Source organism: Sapajus apella, unplaced genomic scaffold, assembly GCF_009761245.1.
Source record: "Sapajus apella isolate SASKATOON/1434 unplaced genomic scaffold, GSC_monkey_1.0 scaffold10, whole genome shotgun sequence".
NCBI lineage: Eukaryota > Metazoa > Chordata > Mammalia > Primates > Cebidae > Sapajus > Sapajus apella.
In genome coordinates, this window is record NW_022436950.1 from 31,183,799 (window position 1) to 31,204,169 (window position 20,371).

The 20,371-nt window shown below is 40.3% G+C and overlaps 1 protein-coding gene across 2 annotated transcripts in view; it reads left to right on the forward strand.

Moving 5' to 3' along the window:
• PLEKHM3 (pleckstrin homology domain containing M3) overlaps positions 1-20,371 on the forward strand; it is a 201,252-nt gene that overhangs the window by 15,161 nt on the left and 165,720 nt on the right. For both annotated transcript variants that reach the window (XM_032278451.1, XM_032278452.1), the window contains exon 2: positions 10,015-10,938. In XM_032278451.1, the coding sequence (XP_032134342.1) occupies positions 10,329-10,938 (610 nt within the window). In that variant the 5' untranslated portion in view covers positions 10,015-10,328. The remainder of the gene's footprint in view (positions 1-10,014; positions 10,939-20,371) is intronic.

Here is a 20,371-nt window from a genome sequence, read left to right on the forward strand (position 1 = left end):
CTGCAACTTCTGCCTCCACCTCCTGGGTTCAAGTGATTCTCCTGCCTCAGCCTCCCAAGTAGCTGGAATTATAGGCGCCCACCATTATGCCCAGGAGTTCAAGATCAGCCTGGCCAACATGGTGAAACCCCATTTATACTAAAAATACGTAAAATTAGCCAGGTGTGGTGGCAGGTGCCTGTAATCCCAGCTACTCAGGAAGCTGAGTCAGGAGAATTGCTAAAACCTAGGAGATGGATGTTGCAGTGAGCCAAGATCACGCTATTGCAACAAGAGTGAAACTCCATCTCAAAAAAAAAAAAGATGTTTATCAAACGCTTACCTTTTTATTATTATTATTTCCATGAGTTTGTGGGGAACAGGTGGTATTTGGTTACTAAGTTCTTTAGTGGTGACTTGTTGGATTTTGGTGCACCCATCCCTCAAGCAGTATACACTGAACCCAATTTGTAGTCTTTTATCTCTCATCCTCTTCCCACCCTTTCCCCCTAAGTCCCCAAAGTCTGTTGTCTCATTCTTATGCCTTTGAATCCTCATAGCTTAGCTCCCATTTATGAATGAGAACATATGATGTTTGGGTTTTCATTCCTGAGTTACTTCACATAGAATAGTAGTCTTAATTCCATCCAGGTTGCTGCAAATGCCATTAATTCATTCTTTTTTATGGCTGACTAATAATCCATCACATATATGTGTAACTGTGATACACATACACACACACACACATATATTACAGTTTCTTTCCACTCATTCATTGAATGATGGGCATTTGGGCTGGTTCTACATTTTTGCAACTGCGAATTGTGCTGCTATAAACATGCATGAGCAAGTGTCTTTTCCTCTGGGTAGATACCCAGTATTGGGATTGCTGGGTCAAATGGTAGTTCTACTTTTAGTTCTTTAAGCAATCTCCACACTGTTTTCTATAGTGGTTGTACTAGTTTACATTCCCACCAGCAGTATAGAGGTGTTCCCTTTTCACCACATCCACGCCAACATCTATTATTTTTTTATTTTTTGATTACGGTCATTCTTGCAGGAGTAATGTACATTGTGGTTTGACTTGCATTTCCCTGATCATTAGTGATGTTGAACATTTTTTCCTATGTGTGTTGGCCATTTGTTATCAAGCACTTTATTCTAAACCATAAAGTGAAAAATGATTATTCTCAGTAAGAGCCAAGTGATTTTTCCTGAGATTAACTCAGTTTTAGGAGTTTCGTAAGATAATTAGATGAAACACAGTCCTGTATTAAATTTAAAAGCACAGCCTCTATTACTCAGGCTCAAATAGAAGATTTAACTAGTTATGTGAACGGATGACATCTTTAAATCTACTTCCCCAGTCCTTTCTGTGTATCTTGCATATTTGGTCTCACTGTACTTCCTTGTTGTTACATTCATTGTTGCAGTCAGCCATACTAGCTGGCTTGGCTCAGATGGAACCTACCTGCACCTCACCAGTTACTCCTGTTGCAATTGGAGGCTGATACGGTTTTTATCATGGAAGTTTTCACCTTCTTCATCTCAGTCCCCAGATGAAGCTAATTCAAGAGGTTCTTTTGTTTGTTTTCTAATCACCATTCCCTGCCATGGAGGCAAACAGAGATGGAAAACATCAAGTCTGCATTTTTAGACATTACATAACTGAAGTTTGTGTCTGCCTGTTTTGTTTCTAAGAGCAGGACATGTTAGATCTCTGGTGGTTTTATGAAAATGGGCTTCCCAACCAGAAGTTTGGCTTTCCAATTTGACATAAAGGTGCAGTAACATTGCTGCCTTCAGTAGCAAAGCAATCTGAGATTTAAAATGCCATGCTTATATTTAGTTAAGTTTCTGGGGCAGCAAACATCTCGATGATTTAGCAGGCGGCAAACAATAAACATGTGCAAAGATGTACTGAAAAATGTTTTAAATGGATTGTTGGGGCCTTTTCAAAGGGAACATCTCATTACTGGTGTTGTAAAGAGTTTGAGCTCTAAGTCACTGGAAAATGAACCCAGCCAAGTTGCTGTTATTGTAGTGGTTCACAGGACAATTCCTAAGTAATGCATAGGTGCCTTGGTTTCCATAAAAGATCTGAGTGAGTTATTTGCTACCCGATCTTTGCATGTTATTTTTAAGCCCTGGTTTTAATACCTAGGAAGCCCTTTCTACTGCAAAAAAAAATGTAAAAGCTTGAGTCAACATAATGTTTTGGAAAGTACGTCAAATTTTACTTAAACGAGCATATAAGGAATTCAAATATAATTTTGCCAGAAAACTAGAGTGATATATATATATATATATTTACAGATGTCAGTGTTTTGAAAATATACTGTTTATTCAGTTATTCATTCAACAAATGCTTACTGAGTACCCACTGTATACTAACCACAGTTGTAGGCCCAATGAGAGTTATACAAATGGAAGAGGGCAGAATTGCTGCTTTCAAGTTCCTCTAAGTCCAGTACGTAGGCGTGTGGCCTCACGCAAGTTACTTGATATCACTGAGCTTCCTCATTTGTAAAATGAGGATAATAGCACCCACATTACACATTTTGGGACTTAGATATATAAAGCACCAAGCAACATACCTGGCACAAAATAGGCTTTTGATAACTTATAATTATTATCATTATTGTCATTTGAGAAAGAACATGCAGCATGCAGTATATGTTGTGGGGGAGGTACCAAAGATATTCTGTGGCAGTTCAAAGAAAGAACAGACCATTTTAGGATCAGGGACCCAGAAAAGCTTGCGGAAGAGGTGGCATTTGAGCTGGGCCTTGAAGAATAGAATTTCAGTAGGTAGAGGTGGGAAGAGGGTATTTCAGAGATAACTGCAAGCCTCTTCTGAAATAACTGGAAGAGCATAACATTTGAATAATAGCATTCCATTTGGAGGAAAAGTGTGTGAATTGAAATAGAAAGTTGGAATGGCAAACTAGTCCAAGATTGTGAAAGGCCTAGAGTGTCAGGTTAAAGAGTTGAACCTTGTCAATGGGAGCTTCATCGAAGGGTTTCTCTGGTGCCCAGAACAGTGTCCAGCCCATAGTAGGCACTCAGCAAATACTCATTGAGTAAATAACTGAGTATGGTTTTAGACAAATGAAGCTTAGTAAGCCAGGTAGAAATGTCTTACAAATAGCAGGGAGCGTAGGACCAGAAGTCAATTCTGAGATTGAGACTGAAGGTAGAAATTTGAACAGCGTGAATATAGAAGAAGTTATTGGAGTTGCATGTGTGGATAAATTGATTTAAGGAGAATATCATGTAGCTCTAGCCAGAGAAGAGAGCTCAGACAATGCTCACATTTGATGAGACCAGGAAGGGAAGGAAGAAAATGGAGACTAAATAGGTAGAAATGAGAAGAAAACCTCAGTGAATGTAGTACTTATGAAACCCTGGGAGGAAACTTTTAAGGAGGGACTGTTTAACAGCATAAGAAGGTTAAGGGCTTTGAAAACACTAATGGCTATGTAATGGGGAGGTCCCTTGGTAGCTATAGAAGAGAAGTTCAATTGAGTGGGGTCTTGCATCAGGTTGTAAAGTATAAATAGCCACAGCACTCCCTGGGACATTTCTTTTGGTCTGTTTTTTTTGTTTTGCATGGTTAGTATTTACTGGTATTTGCTTTTTTTGGAGCATGCATTTAAACAAACAGTGTGCCCAAATTGTATATATAGTTTTGATTCCAATTAAATATTGGACAAAAGTATACCTAACTGTTGACTTACTTTAACTGAGTTATGAGATCATGACTGATTTTTATTTTCTTTTCCATGTCTGTCACTATTTTCCAGAGTTTCCACAAGTACACACACACACACACATGCACACACACACACACGTTATTTTTATTTATTTATTTATTTATTTTGAGATAGGCTCTTACTCTGTAATCCAGGCTGTAGTGCAGCAGTGAAGTTACAGCTTACTGCAACCTTGAACTCCTGGGCTAAAGGGTTCCTTTTGCCTTAGTCCCCTGAGTAGCTGGGACTACAGGCACATGCCACCACATCTGACTAATTTTTAATTTTTAATTTTTGTTTTTAGAGAAAGGGTCTCACTGTGTTGCCTAGGCTGGTCTTGAACTCCTGGCCTCAAGTTATCCTCCTGCCTCAGCCTCCCAAAGTGCTGGGATTATAGGCATGAGCCACCACCTCCAGCCCAAATTATTTTTTTAATGGTATGCTCTTTATGTATTGTGGCAATTGTCTTTTCTTCCATTGAAACTTAGATACAATGTAGCCATTTAATGTTTGCTCCAAACCTGTGAAAATGGGATTCCATCTGTGTTTCTAGCTGTGTGCTTCATCTGATAGCCCCCTGAGCTCTTTTTATGAGGTCCACCCTGGCACCATTTCCTTGCCTACTGCTTGTGGCATGCCTGCACTCCATCGACATCCTTAACGTTGCCATGTAGCCTCGTGGTCCAGAAAGGCCATTTTACTAGGGGCAGATCCTCTTGTGGATCCTTTACATGATGTAATTCTTAGACAATTCTCAGTCAGCCACAACCTTAAATCAAAGTGAAGACCACGTGAGAGCCCAGAATGTTGACCATCCTTATAATCACCCTTGGCTCTATTTTTGAAAATTAATAGACAGATATAAATTATCCTTGGTGTCTTTGCCATTGCCGTTTTCTTCCCAGTCCAGCTGCTTCTAAAATGATATGGCCCCAGACACCTTCAGCACTCACAATATTCTGAGCCACTTATGAGGGAGGAAGTCAGCACTTTTACCATCCAGCTCAGGAGGACACGGCATCTCTGTATGAGTCAGGGTAGAATTATTACTCATAAGGGCTTCTGCCTCTGTGTGGGAGAACTACTGTATTCATCCTGTTAATTAGCCTTGCCTAACGAGCATGTAAACAACAGATTTCTTTGTTAGGAAATAGCAATACACTGATTCTCCATCCTGTTACGTTTTGATGCATGCATAGGATTCTTTGGGTTGAGCTCTTTTATTACCCTACTGACAAATGGACCTCAATTTCTCAATGTATTAAATAGGGGCATTCTATACAAATATAAGATAAAATGTCTATAGATCGCTGAGTTTGGTTGAAAAGCAGTGTATTATAAATAGTTTGTTGCTGACTTTGCCTTTGTTGGACTGACAAATCTTTCCAGGGAGAGAAGAGGAACTCGTGGTTGTTGAATGGGTGAGGTCCAGTGGAGTGCTCCATAATTATATAGCAGTTTACATTTGTACAGGCATGTTGGAGCAGCTACCTAGTGAATGATCCACATGCAATGCAATTTAATATTAGCAACTCTATGGGATACAGGTAGCTGAGTAAGGCATGCAGAGGTTAAATGGTTTCCCAGAGGCCACCCAGCAAGTGTGTGGTTGAGCCAGATTTAGAACACAGTTCTAATTAGCTCCTGATTTCCAGTTTTGTACTGAGGCAAACCACACCGCACCCACACGCTGATCTTATTCCCTTCACTTTGTCTCCTTTATATTTTGACCTATCTGAATATATTATTATATTTTGATTAATTTCAAAACCAAATGAGACAAGCTAGTAAGAAGTACTCAATTATAGAAATTAAACTTGACATCAGACTCTTGTACTGTAGTGAATTTGACGGCTATAGAGCCCAGGAAAAAGATGAAATTCCAAAGAGTAAGGTTGGAAAACAGAGTCTAAAAGAATGAAGACAGAGATTGTATAGGAGGATAAACAAGAAGGGCATGGTGCCTGCAGTCAAGTAGCTCAGAGTTTAGAGTAGGATCTAGAGAGATTGGCCGATCATTTCAGTACAATGTGGCAAACCCGGTGTGCTATGAGAGCCTGAACAATTAGGAAAGTTTCCTTAACTTGGACAAAAGCATGGAGGAGTAAAACAACAAGGTGGGTGGGTGTTGGTGAAGAACTTTAATTTGGAGAAGTGGATAGGTCATGAGGCGCTCTTTCTTATGCAACAAGACAGCAATGCATTTGTTCAACACGTGTCTATTTAGTGTGTGTGTGTGTGTGTGTGTGTGTGTGTGTGCGTGTGTGTGTGTGCAAAACACTATTCCATGTATTTGGGGTACATTAATGAACACAGTGAATACAAATTCCTGGACTCGTAGAGCTTATATTTTAGTGGAGAGACAGAGAAAAACATTAAATGTTAAATAAGTCAATTAAATGATATGTTAAAAGGTAAGTGCTTAAGGAAAAGGGTACCTCAAGTCAGGTGATAAGGTTAACATGAACAGTAGTAAGTCATGTTCATAATATGTACCCTTAATATTATATGATGAGAATGGTACTTCACCTCTGTGAACTTCCTCTCAAAAACATAGCCCTGGTTTCATGATGGGAAAAACATCAAACAAATCCAAAATGAAGGGCATTCTATGAAATACTTGACTAGTACTCCTAAAAACTGTCAAAGTCATCAAAAACAGGTAAAGTCTAAGACACTGTCGTAGCCAAGACAAAGCCAAAGAAACATGACAATTAAATGTCATGTTGTACCCTGTATTGGATCCTGGAATAGATTGAGGACATTAGGGAAATTTGAAGAATTCTGAAGAAAGTATAGACTTTAATTAATAATAATGTAACAATATTGGTTCATTAATTGTGACAAATGTATCATACTAATGTAAGATGTTACATAGAGGAAACTGAGCATGGGGTGTATAGGAACTGAGTATATTATCTTTGTAATAATTCTATAGCTATAAAACTGTTGCCTGGGAGTGGTGGCTCATGACTGTAGTCCTAGCACTTTGGGAGGTGTAGGCAGGTAGATCACCAGAGTTCAAGAGTTCAAGACCAGCCTGGCCAACGTGGTGAAACCCTGTCTCTACTAAAAATACAACAATTAATCAGGCGTGGTGGCAGGCGCCTATGATCCCAGCTACTCAGGAGGCTGAGACAGGAGAATCATTTGAACCTGAGGGGCAGAGGTTGCAGTGAGCCAAGACTGTGCCACTGCACTCCAGCTGGGTAAAAGAGCAAAACTCTGTCTCAAAAAAACAAAAAACCTATTTTAAAATGAAAAGTTTATTTAAACAAAAGCAGAGTAAAAGAGATCAAGAGTCTAGGGCAGAGAAGTGCATTACAGTTTTAAAGAGGGTGGTCAGGGAGGTCAGGTCATATGAACAATTACTTAAGGAGAGAGTTGTTCAGGTTGGGGTATCTGGGGGAACAGCGAATGCAAAGGCCCTGAGTTGAGAGCTTGCCTACATGTATGAAAGTGCTCACAGGGCTTTTTACCTTCTTTGGGCCTCAGTGTCTTATTCTATGAAATGTTAAGGTTGAAAAGATTATCTCAAAGGCCAGTTTCCTTGTCGAACAGTCTATGGGTTTAGACCATGTGGTATAGAAGTATTCCACCAGCCAGCGTGGCCATCAATAGTTATATACTTTTCTTTTTTTAATTTTTGTGTTTGTTTGTTTTGAGACAGGGTCTTGCTTGGTTGCCCAGGCTGGAGTGCAGTGGTGTAATCTTGGCTTGTTGCAACCTTCAACTCCTGGGTTCAAATGATCTTCCCACCTCAGTCTCCCGAGTAGCTGGGATTACAGGTGCACACCACCATGACTGGCTCATTTTTGTATTTTTAGTAGAGATAATGTTTCACCATGTTGGCCAGGCTTGTCTCAAACTTTTGGCAGAGCAAGTGATCCACCTACCTCCCAGAGTGCTGGGATTACAGGCATGAGCCACTTCACCTGGCCTGTTACATACTTCTAACCAGCCTCTAGTTACCAAGCCAGAAGCATAAAAAAGAATATTTCTAGCTGGGCACGGTGGCTCATGCCTGTAATCCCAGCACTTTGGGAGGATGAGGCAGGCGGATCACCTGAGGTCAGGAGTTCGGAACTAGCCTGGGCAAAACGGTGAAACCCCATCTTTAAAAAAAAAAAAAAGAATATTTCTAGATAGTTTGATAAATAATAAAAAAAGAAATAGATAATTACTTTGAGGGTGATTTATACTTTCTCTATCATGAGTAAAGACTGAATTTGAAACACTGGATAAGAAAAGGAGTATCAGTAATCTTTAATGAACAACTTAATGCTCTGAACCTTGGTACCTCTTTTATAAAATGAGAAACTTGTACTTTGTTTATGTTCATTTCAATTTTTAGTAAGGAAAGAACTAAAATATTTATTATATTTATGTATATTTCTGTCTCTGCCATACAAGATGAAATTGAAAAATATCCCAAGTTTCAAAATTACAGAAGCACTAAAACCCTGTTACACAGTTGGAAAGACTGAAGGTTTAACTTTAGATAGACTCAGGAAAAAAAAACAAACCCTGTTTACAGCTAGAAAAGTTTTATTACTAATATATATCTTTAAAAATAAATCTGTGCCTTGCTTCATGAAGTACTAACATAATAAATATCAAAATATATAAAAGTAGACAAATTCATAGTCATTATCACTTTGCAAGAGGTTCTATAGAGGTCCTATGAACTGCAAACCTCCTTGATACTCCTAAAATAAAAGTCTATATATATGAGTTTAATTTACATATGTTAAGCAAGGTGGTTTGGTGCTGTTGATATAAATGTAATGGTTTAATGACCTAAGTGGTAAACATTAATTTAACCATAAAAATTGTGAAGTTTTTACAAAGAAAGCACATCTGTCTACCTTTGTGACAACATATATGTAATAGTCCATTTTCACTCTGCTGATAAAGATATACCCAAGACTGGGTAATTTACAAAAGGAAGAGTTTTATTGGACTTACAATTCCATATGGCTGAGGAGGCCTCACAAACATGGTGGAAGGTGAAAGGCACGTCTCACATGGCGGCAGACAAGAGAAGAACTTCTGCAGAGAAACTCTTCCTTTTAAAACTATCAAATCTCACGAGACTTAATCACTATCACAAAAACAGCATGGGAAAGAACTGCCTCTATGATTCAGTTACCTCCCACTGGGTCCCTCCCACAACACATGGGAATTCAAGATGAGATTTGGGTGGGGACACAGCCAAACCATATCAATATATAATGGTGTTGCTAATTACCTAGTTTTGCCTACTTATAAGAAGTTAAGGATAAAAAAGCCCTTGCCTAGTTGTTTGATTGGTTGGTTTTGGTAAAGATGCAAAGGTGTATGTGACAGTTGGGTACTTGAAATGTGACTAGTGTGACTGAGGAACTTTAATTTTACTACATTTAAATGTGAATGGTCATAATGACTAGTGTCTACTGTACTGGCTAGCATCATTGTCAAGGTCTGCTATAATTTGGCCTGGACTTGATGATCTAGTGTTTCCTGGAAAGCATGGGTTACTGCTCATGTAGGATTCTTTCTGCCCTGGTAGAGATGTAAGATTTGGGGCTTGAGTTCTGGAGGGAGAAAAGGATGAACTCAAGCCTGCCACTCAGGCCGTGGCTTCACCTTAAGCTCTTTGACACCCTACAGACTAGACCCATACTCTGAGGCCAATCCTAGAAGTCTCGGGGAGTTTGGAGCCTGAAACTCTAAGAATGCTGGAGCAATTCTGAAGTCCAGAGTCATCATTAGGCATTATATAATCTAAACCTAAGAAACACAAGCACAGTCACATTTGTGTTTTAAAAAAGGGCAGAACTTCCTTCTCGGCTTCCTTGTTGCACCTTTAAACCCAACAAATCATCAGTGCTTTCAAAGTTTGTGAAAGCACTCCAGCATTTATGACTTTTAGACTGATTATGATACAGCCCCAGTCACAGAATTCCTAGTCTCTTTTGCTTACTATTTTAGGTCAGCATATCAGAGATTTGCCAGGGCAGTCTTTTCACAAATGCTCTCAAAGCATTTTCTCTGTGTGAGCAAAAGATATTGACCTTAATTCCTCTTATCAAGTGCTCCACCCTGCTCCATGTAAGTTTTTATCCAAAGCGGGTAGTGATATGTATTACTGACAAAGGCACTTCTCTGTAAGTGTTGTCTGCCTTTGTGCTTGGCTGCCATAGAAGAGGTGTAAAGGAGGGAAAGTAATTCTGCAGATTTGTGTGCTGTAGAATACAATGAACCATGTGCCAATGTTATCCTGTTTATTTTCTTCCAGGAAATCACGGATTGGCATGGCATTGCTTTGACAAGTACTTCCTGTTGTCTTCACTGAAGTCTCTCTGCAGAATAATCTCAAAGGAATATTTGGTCTCCCAAATGTTAATGCCCATTAGCCACTGACAAATACTCTTAATTGCTGGGAAAACATCAACCACCCTTGTGTTTAGCCTGCTCCAGGAAGCCCAATGAAGGTTTCTTCCAGTTGTTTCCATAGCTCTATTGCTGAAGTACCTCTTTTGGTTGGGTGAATGTTCGTGAAGCCATTTCTTGAACCAGCTTAGGAGGCTGAGGCCTCCTGAAGCCTGTGACATGGAAGCTTTGGAAGTGGATGATATCAGCCCAGCCTTAGAAGTTACAGAGGAGTTCTTTGGTACTTTGGATAGTAAGCTAGAAAAGGCTGTGCAGCAAGCAGAGGTTTATGGGATCCAGGAAGTCCCTGAACTGGTAGGGCATGAAGTACTCAGTAACATCACAGACAATGGTGCTTTGAGAAATGTGGCCTCCCTGGGCAAGGGGGGCATGATTTGGGACCACTGTAAGAGCAGGCTCTTAGAAACCAAAGCTCAAAATGTCTTCCCTGCCAAAGAACAGTTTATGGTCCAGAGAGGGACGACCCCAGATAATCTTTCCTGGATGGAACAAAAGGAAGCATCAACCTTTAATTTTTTCAATATCTGTCAGCGTCGGCGGGACCGGCCTCGTTCTGTGAATGACTTACTGGATGAGACCTCTACTTTCAAGCCAGGGCACGCTCGATCACGATCAGATATTACCCAAGTGGACTGGAGGGTGGTCCTCAAAACCACGCCTTTGCAGCAGCAGCAACAGCAGCAGCCTTCGCTTCAAGGCCCGCACTTTACCAGGCCGTCTTTTCTGTTGCCCTCACCAAGTAAGATAGAAGATGCTCAAGGAAATACCGGTATGTTTTTAAATGTTATTTATTTCTTTATTTTTTTTCTTTTTGGGGCTGCGACTCAGATAAGTTCATATGTTTTTATATCTGACTTCTACTGAACAATTGTTGATTTTTCCTTTGTCTCTCTTAATCTGCCTCATGACAATCTTACGCTCTAGCATTCATGTCTGGCCTTGCTTATTTAAGCTCCCTCTTCCATTTTCTTGTGTATTTTACCAGGCTTCAGGTCAACACTCTTATTATCTTCCTAAAAGGCATTTAGTGAAAAGACAATTATGGTAAATTCTCCCTTTCTGATCTTGTATGTTAGAATCAGAATACTCTCATACTTAACGTATTAATGGTATTTTCCTGTGCACATTGTATGATACTACGTGTTCCTATAGTAGATCGTATATTGGGCTGAGCCTGTGCTAGGAAGGATTTAAAGATGTGTGAAGACACAATCCCTGCCCTAAAGAACTTTTCATAAGACTCAATAAGGTACTTGGTAATGAGAGACCGTAGATGGGCCGTTGAAATGTGTGTGAGGGACCTTCATTTTACTCTGTCCATATGAGTGAGTGGCAGTGACTGTAAAAGGACAGAAGAAGGAGAAGACACTGTGGGTTGGGCTTCGCAAGGCTTGGCTTGCAAGGGGACATGGAACTTGAGCTACATCTGGAAGGACACTAAGATGCAGACAGTCACAGGACATGACACTTGGTCAGGATTATTGTGTAATCAAAGGTGAGGAGAAGGGCGTACAGAAGAGAGCAAGCAGACCTTGGTGAGTAGAACAAAGGACTCCATGGCCAGCAGGGGGAGAAAATGGCTGGAGAGGGTGCTTAGGTCCTCCTTCATGACAGAGGGTCTTGAATTTCCTTTCTCTTCATATTTTATACACATATATGTGCACATGAATATGTACTCATGAACTTGGTCTTCTGTGAGACACAACCAACTCTCTCCATTTTCCCCAGTGTTTCTGAAAAGGTTTCCTTTCAAATCCTTTCTTTTTTTCTACTCAAATTCATGACTTGTAATTCCTTGTCTTCTCTGCTAGGCTTTCACCATTCTTCTGTAACATGTAGCCAAGGGTAGTGACCATGGGAGTAAAAAAAAAAAAAAAAAGGACATTATATACATTTTTCTTCTTTTTTTAAAATTCAGTTTTTAGTGACAAGGTCTTGTTCTGTCTTCCAGGCTGGAATATGATGGTTTAATTGTAGCTCATTGCAACCTCAAACTCTTGGGCTCAAGGGATCCTCCCACATCAGCCTCTGAAGCAGCTGGGACTACAGGCAGGCACCACCATGCCCAGCTAGTTTTTTCAGTTTTTTTTTTAGAGATGGAGTCTTACTATGTTGCCATGGCTGGACTTGAGTTCCTGTGCTCAAGCAATCCTTCCACTTCAGCTTCCCAAGTAGCTGGAATGACAGGCATGAGCCACCAGGCCTGGCTAAGAAAAGGATATATTAAAGCACGGGACTTGATGAGTGATTAGATATTAAGGGACATGGCTGGGCACGGTAGCTCATGCCTGTAATCCCAGCACTTTGGGAGAAGGCAAGCAGATCATTTGAGGTCAGAGATCAGTCTAGACAACATGGCGAAAACCTATTACCATGGTTTTCGCAAAACCACAAAAATTAGCTAGGCTTGGTGGCACACACCTGTAGTTCCAGCTGCTCAGGAGACTGAGGCACAAAAATCACTTGAACCCAGGAGGTGGAGGTTGCAGTGAGCTGAGTTTGCGCCACTGCACTCCAGCCTGGGCGACAGAGGGGGAGACTCTGTCACATACACACAAAAAAGATATTAAGGGGCATACGAGTTGCTGTAAGCCCATTGCCTAGCAGAATGATAGCTTTGCCTGAGCTCATGTATAAGCAGGCATACCTTCTGATTTGCAAATAACTTCAGTAGTTTTTCTGGTTTCTTAGCGTTCGTATAGGTTTTTATAATAAAACCTCCTTAGCCATTCTAAATCCATGGTGTAGCCAAGTTAAGAGGGTGTCATATTTCCAATTGTATTTTTCCGATCTTGTTTTGATTGTAAATATGAGAACTCAACCTTCCTTAGGCTCTCTAAAGACCTGAACTACTCCTCTGAGTGCTTAACGGGCCATGATAATTATTTTTTAATTCTCATGTTTAAAAAAGTTTAATATTAAATTATATTGAATTATGAGAACTGAGTGGTATTTTGAAAAGTCAACTGTAACATGGAGTTTGCAAGTATTGATATAATATATTCTGACTACCATTTATTTATTTATTTAATTTTTTTCCGAGAGGATCTCACTCAGATACCCAGATTGGAGTGCAATGGTGTAAATCATAGCTCACTGCAGCCTCAGTCCCCCTGGCTCATGCAATCCTTCCACCTCAGCCTTCCAAATAGCTGAGACTACAGGCGTGTGCCACCGTGCTTGGCTAATTTTTAATTATTATTATTTTTAGTAGAGATGAGGTTTTGCTATATTGCCCAGGCTGGTCTGGGACTCCTGGGCTCAAGCAATCCTCCCACCTAGGCCTCCCAACTGTTGGGGTTACAGGTGTGAGCCACTGCTCCCAGCCACAGGCACCTTTAGTCATCTAGGAGATAGACATCCTAACAGGAATTAGCAAATGTGGGTAAATGGCATGCCAAGTTTTGTTTTGTTTTTTTTCTGAGATGGAGTCTTGCTCTGTTGCCCAGGCTGGAGTACAGTGGCGCGATCTTGGCTCACTGCAACCTCCGCCTCCTGGTTCAAGCATTTCTCCTGCCTCAGCCTCTGAGTGGCTGGGATTATATGCACGTACCACCATGCCCAGCTAATTTTTGTATTTTTAGTAAAGACAGGGGTTCACCTTGTTGGTCAGGTTGGTCTTGAACTCCTGACCTCATGATCCGCCCTCCTCAGCCTCCCAAAATGCTGGGATTACAGGTGTGAGCCACTGCGCGTGGCTGGCATGCCTAGTTTTTGACACCTTTTCTTTCTGCCATTCTCTGGAGAGCAGTCAAGATAAATCATGTTCTTATCACTCATCAGGTGAAGGGCAGGGGCAAGCAGTGGCCACCCGTTCTCAGGCTGGAGTTCTAGACTGCATGGCTGATCTCACCTATTCTGATGCCAGTATTCTCACAAGCATTTGTGGCGGGGTATGCCAACATCCAGGTGCCTACTAGCCAAAATCAGCCAAGATCTCTGAGTCAAGTTGACTTTAAAACCTTTGAAGTTAGTGATCCAAACTGAAGACAGTCTCGTTGTTTCTCCTGAGGAATATGCCAAAAGCAGAGGAAGGCAGTGCAGTACCTTGGCTAGAGCTGGAGATGAGGACCCAGGAGATTTGGGGTCAGGCAAGACCTCTTCCTTGAGCTGCAGACTCACATCTCCAACTGCCTGGTGAGCATTTTTTTGGAATGTACCACAGGCATCTGAAATTCAAAGTGTCTCCAGATCACCCATAATCTTCCCTTGTCCCACTCCTGCTGTTTTAAGTTAATAAGGGTTAATGAGAGGCTGGGGGCTCCTCAGAAGAAATGACATTTCATCAATGGGTTTCTTTTGACAAGGTCAAGATGATTTTGTGTCTAGCCTTGTCACTCTCTTACTTGCAGCTGTTATTACTGCATGGTTATGTTTTCTCCAGTTAATGTTCATTTTTTTACCTGGCTCCTTTACTGAACTCAGCTTCAGCTTAAAGGCTTATCAGGAGTGGTTCTTCCATTATCTGCTCTATCCTCCTACCGGCCTTCATCCTTCTCCTTCCTCCTGTAATAAGTCCAAGGGTCTTCTTTATCAGGTAGGGCCTCTGTGTCTTCTGTCTCAGTTGGTGATGAATAACCAGGCTCTTGAACCTTACTGAGGATAAATGCTGCTTTGGGTACATAAAACAAATTGGGCTCCAGTATAATGAGGGCTGTGGGTAGCTAGGGTGTAGCAGCTATTTTGCTCATATGGAAGCCTGTCTGAAGGAGGCCTTCTGGTCAAACAAAGTAGCATATTTGTTAGAAACACTGACTCTAAACCTAGATTTCTAGCATTTCCAACTTTGCTCTAGTACTTACTAGTTGTATAACATAAGGCAGGTTTCTTAATCACCCTGTACCCCCATTTGAGTTTGGTGGTTTTTTTGGACATAAAGTATCAAGTAATAGTAGTACTGACCTCAATTTCTTGTGAGCATTAAGTGGGTGAAAACATCTAAAGTACTTCTTAGAACCATGTTCAGTACACTTAATAAAAGTTTTAAACATTTAATGATATTATTGCTGTTATTATGAATTGAATTTGAAACCCATCAATGAGAATCAAAGTGACACTAACAAGGACTTCAAGTTTTTTTTGGTTATAAAATGGCCACACAATAAATATTTCTTGAAATGAATTGGCCTTGTTGTGTTATACTTTCTCATAGTTATTAACTGGTTTGTTAATGGGGAATAGCCCATTCTTTCCCTCTCTCATACTGATTTATGATCAGGTGTTTATTGTCTTCCACACCAGAGTTTATGGTCACTGATAGAAGGGACCATAAACTTGTTTTCTTGCCCATTTGTTTTTCTTCCCTTTTTAAAGTTACTTTTCACCTGAGAATTTTACCCATTGTTTTATGTTCAGTATCTAACTTAGTGCTTTGAACATGTGCTCAAAAAATTTTTAAATGTAAAAATGAACGTAGTTAAATTACACGCATTAACTGTAAAACTGATAAAGGCATTAACTTCTTTAGCTGGCTTGTGTCTCTCTAGAAAAAATGACTCCATCCTCTTTTCTGACATCCTCCCTTTCTCCACCTTAACATCATCATTAGCATTGGCCCATCCTCTCTGTGAAGCTCTGTAGCAGCAGTAAATACTGAAAAATGATACGCTTTTGTCTCAAAAGCTGCCCTGATAAGAGAAAATCAAACACTTTCCCCTTTCTGACTGTGTGTGGCTTATAAAGTGCCCCTAATGTTGGAAGAATGTTACTCTGGTCTTGGAGAGCTATTTAAATACCATTTCAGACTTCTGAGTTGCATAGGCACAGTTAAGATCTCCCTTCTTACAAGAATCTGACTGCTATTTGATGAACACAAAGCTTGGTGAGGTCATTGTGGTTGCCCTTCAGTCTTTCTGAAGCTGGCAATCATTTGAGATAATTTTTTAACTTTTTTCAACTTTTCCCTATTCCCTGATTGTGTTTCTTTATAGACGGTTATTGCTTTGAATTTGGGGGCCACTGCTTTCCTAGGGTGGGAAAGGGATATATGAGAGCAGAATACGTGAACAAGATTAACAGTTTGTTTATTACTATCAAAGCCAATGTCTGAGCACCCAGTGTGTTTGTTCTTAGGGTGAGTGGGAGAGCCCAGGTGGAAAGAGGGGAAAATAGTAATAATAATGGCAGTGGCAGCTAACGCTTTCTGCACTTTCACAATTCTAAGTGCTTTATAGGTACCAGCTTATTTAGTCACAGGAGAGCACTCTTGTGATATGGGTTTTTCATTGGTCCCATTTAAAGGGTGATGAAACTGAGGCACAGGGAGCATAAGTAGCTTGTTTGAATCCCCACAGTGAGGGAGGAGTAGAGCCTCAAATTTGACTGTAGGCAGTCTTCCTCTGAGTCCAGGTTCTTAACCACTAAGCTGCAGCTGTTCCCTTACCTTGGATGCTAGTGGTCCTCAGTCTCCACAGCCCTCCACTTTGAAAGCCTCACTAGCAGTAAATCCCTATGGGAGTAGTTGGTGGAGATCAGTACGATAATGTTCATTGACCTTAAATTAAACAACATGGGTATGGTTGATGGTTGAAATTATTTAACACAGAAAGATTTGTGTGTGCCTTGTAATTCTATCACTGGTTCAGAAAAACTGAGGCACACCAAAGCAATCCAGCTAAGCAAGGATTGTTTCCTGCATTTAACATACTCACTGAAATACGTGGACACAGAGCCAGTCAGTTTCTTAGACCAGTGAATCTGCAAAAGGAAGATGGTCACTTTGTCTTTCACAGTCTTTAATGTTAGCATGCCAACAGGTGAAGTGAACCAACCCCGATGGGTTTGTAAGCATGGAAGGAAGAGCTTTGGGGTTTTGTCATTTTTTAACTGTCTTACTTGGGAGCCTGTAATGCATTCTAGAGATTGCCTTGCCTCAGGCAGAGGCAGACCTAGCACTGACTTCTTAAGAAGGAATGTTGGCAGTGCTAGTGGATGAAGGTTGCCACCAGTTGATGGGAAGTGGCTTGAATCCAACCTAGTTAACACCATCTATATCACCTGAGGATGGAATAGTTCTGTCTCAGGCTTATCTCTGAAGAACCTCCAGGTAGGTGGTAGACACAAAAGCATCCTCAGGATCAGTCCCTCTCCTTACTGCCATCCAGCGTCTGCTATGCCCTGGGTAGCTGTAGTAGGGTGTGACTGGGAAGTAGCCCTGAGAGTGGGCCCTATCCTACTACCAGAATGGCTCATTTTTTACAAGCCAACTCCAGAATATGAAAAAAAAAAAAAAAAAAAAAAAGAACGGCTGATTTCTAGTCTTAGCACTGATCTTAGTTGTATAAAGACAAACTCTTCACTAGTGTCTGTACTAAACCCTTTTCCCCTCTCCATCATTGTCATCTGTTCATGTTCACTGAGTAATGATGCAATCATAAGCACCAAGGACTTTCCCATAGGATAAAGAAGACAAGGTCTTAACATCTCAGAATTACAATCTAAACATAAACATATCAGAAGGTAAGAACATAAAAAGTCATGTGAACATATATATGAAATTTAGGTCACACACACACACACACACACACACACACCAAAGTATAGACGCAAAGTAGAGTAAATGAGGCTATATGGAAAGAATCCCCAAGTAGGACCCGAAAGCTTATCTGAGGTTATCTGAACTCTACTCCTAATTCACCATGTAAGTTTGGAAAAATCACTTTATTATCTATCGTGTTTGGTTTATAGACCTATTGAGGCAGGTTAAATTATCTCCATCATCCTTCCGAACTACAAAATTATATCATTCTAGGATGTATTTGAATTGACCCTGACTCATGGTTGTGTGGAAGCTAATTACTATAGTCAGATAATAAAAAAAATTTGTAATGAAAACATAGGTATGTTTGAAATTATTTAACATAGAAAGATTTCTGTGTGCCTTGTAACTCTACTTCTGGGTGAACTGCTGTTGCAATTTTTAAAATAAAAAATTTTTAAAGAAATCCTTTGCATTAGCTACAGAGCTCTGAAACTCAACAAACTGCCAGAATCTAACTTACTGTTCCATTCCTGACTGTGTTCACATTTTCATCTGCTTGGCAAGGGCAGTGGTCAACTAGGCTTTTGTTTCCGTCGGTTTCACTCTCTGGTGACCTGGTACCATTCCTATGCCTGTATTTTCTTGTTCTAAGTACTTCAGGAGAAGGTCTCAAGCAGAGATTTTCTTTAGGGCTAGAAAAACCATGGCAGTCTAGTTTCTTTATCCCAGGTTTTGTGTTACTCTGTTTCGGCTCCCTTTTTCCCCATCTTTCGCTTTTTTTTTAAAAAAGCCAAATTTGGGACTTATACTAAAATGACGGCTTTTTCAATTATGATGTTTCTCAAAAGCCTTGGAGCCAGTAGAGGTGGGAATATTCCTGCAGGCTAAGAACAAGTGAGGTCACCAGGACATGGTGTCTTGCTGAATTTATGATTCACCCTTCAGCAAGATTAGTCAGTACAAAGAAGTTGCTAAAATAGGTCACAGAAAATTGATTTTATATGGTCGTATAGCTTCCATTGGTTACATTATTGAATGCTGGCCTGTGGCGGCTATTTGGAAACCCAATATGCCTCATTGACAGCCCACATTCTGATTCATAGCACTTCTGTATGGGAACGTTTAAATCAAAATGTCTGATATTTTTTCCTGGTTATCCTATTAATTTTTTTTTTCTTTTTGGCTAAGGAAAACTATGGTTACTAATTTTATAAGCTGCTAAACTTTTCTTTCTAAAACACAGAGCTTTTCATACTACTTTGTTCTCAGAAATGAACCATGGTTCCCCATTTCTTACAAAATGAAGTGTAAACTTTATAAAGCGTCTAGGTATCTTCCCAACCTTATCACCCACACCTTCTTCCTTTTGAGCCTTTTTGCCATTTTTTAATGTGCCATGTGCTTTCAAGCTCCTGGCCTTTGCTGTCTCCTCATCCCAGAATACTTTCCCTTCCCTTTTCACTTTCCAAAAATCCTCCATTGTATTTCAAGGGCCAATTCAAATGCCACATCCTCCCTGGGACCTTTCCAGATTTTTCTCAATTAAAATCCCTTTTTTTCCCCTTTCACTTTATGTGCCCATGGCACATTTTACTCTGCTGTGCATGATAGATAATTGCTTGTCCATTCATCTCCCACACCACATTGGAAGTCCTTTGAAGATATCAGCTGTATTGTAGAAACTGTACTTTACCAAGCATGAGCACATGGAAGGTTGAATTATGTGTATTGGTGCTTAAAAATCAAGACAGAATAGTGATGTTTTGTTTTTTATTCAAAATGGAAAGGGCTTCTCTTTCCTTGATTCAAGTTGAATGAAGTTTGTTATTGTTAATACTGCCAGTAAGAGCTATCACTTAATGAGTGATAATTTTATGCTCAGCCCTGTGCTAAGAAGTGTTCATTCATTATCTTAGTTAATACTCACAATGGTTTAACATAATAAATATTATCCTGATTCTACAAATGAGGAAACTGAGGCTTAGAGAAGATGACCTCATCCAAGGTTATGCAGCTGATATGTGGCAGGGCTAGGATTCTAAGCCACGCCTAACTCCAAGACTGCACATAACCACTGTGTTACACTACTTCTCCAGCCTGAGGACTCATTCCCTCCACCACAAATAAAACACAGTGTGATCTAGATTTAAAGTCTGGAGGTTGGAGTTTCACTCTCAACTTGCCCACTTTGTGGTATAACCTTGGCGAAGTCATTTTGCTTCCTGGAACCTCTTTCCACATCTGTTAAGTCAGTTAGAATGCTTTCAGAAGCAAGTAACAAAATAACCAAAAGTGACATAAATAGTCACTGTATTTCTTCTTTTATCTAACAGATAACTATTGAGCACTTAGTGAATGTGGAGGACTTATGCAAAAAACACTTAACAAGATGCTTAGGGGTAGGTGGTCTTGGGGTCATCCAGGACCCACAGGTGTTCCCTATTTTTGCTTTGTTGTCCTTGGTATATTGATTACTCTTCTCTCCCCTCATTGGTACAAAATGGCTACAGCAGCCGCAAAGATCATTTTTAAAACAATTTTTTCTAGGGGCTGGGCATGGTGGCTCATGCCTGTAATCCCACCACTTTGGGGGGCTGAGGCAGATGGATCACGAGGTCAGGCATTTGAGACTAGCCTGTCCAACATAGCAAAACCCCGTCTCTACTAAAAAAAAAAAAGAAAGAAAAAAAAATTGTTTTCTAACTCCCCAAATGTGTTAGGA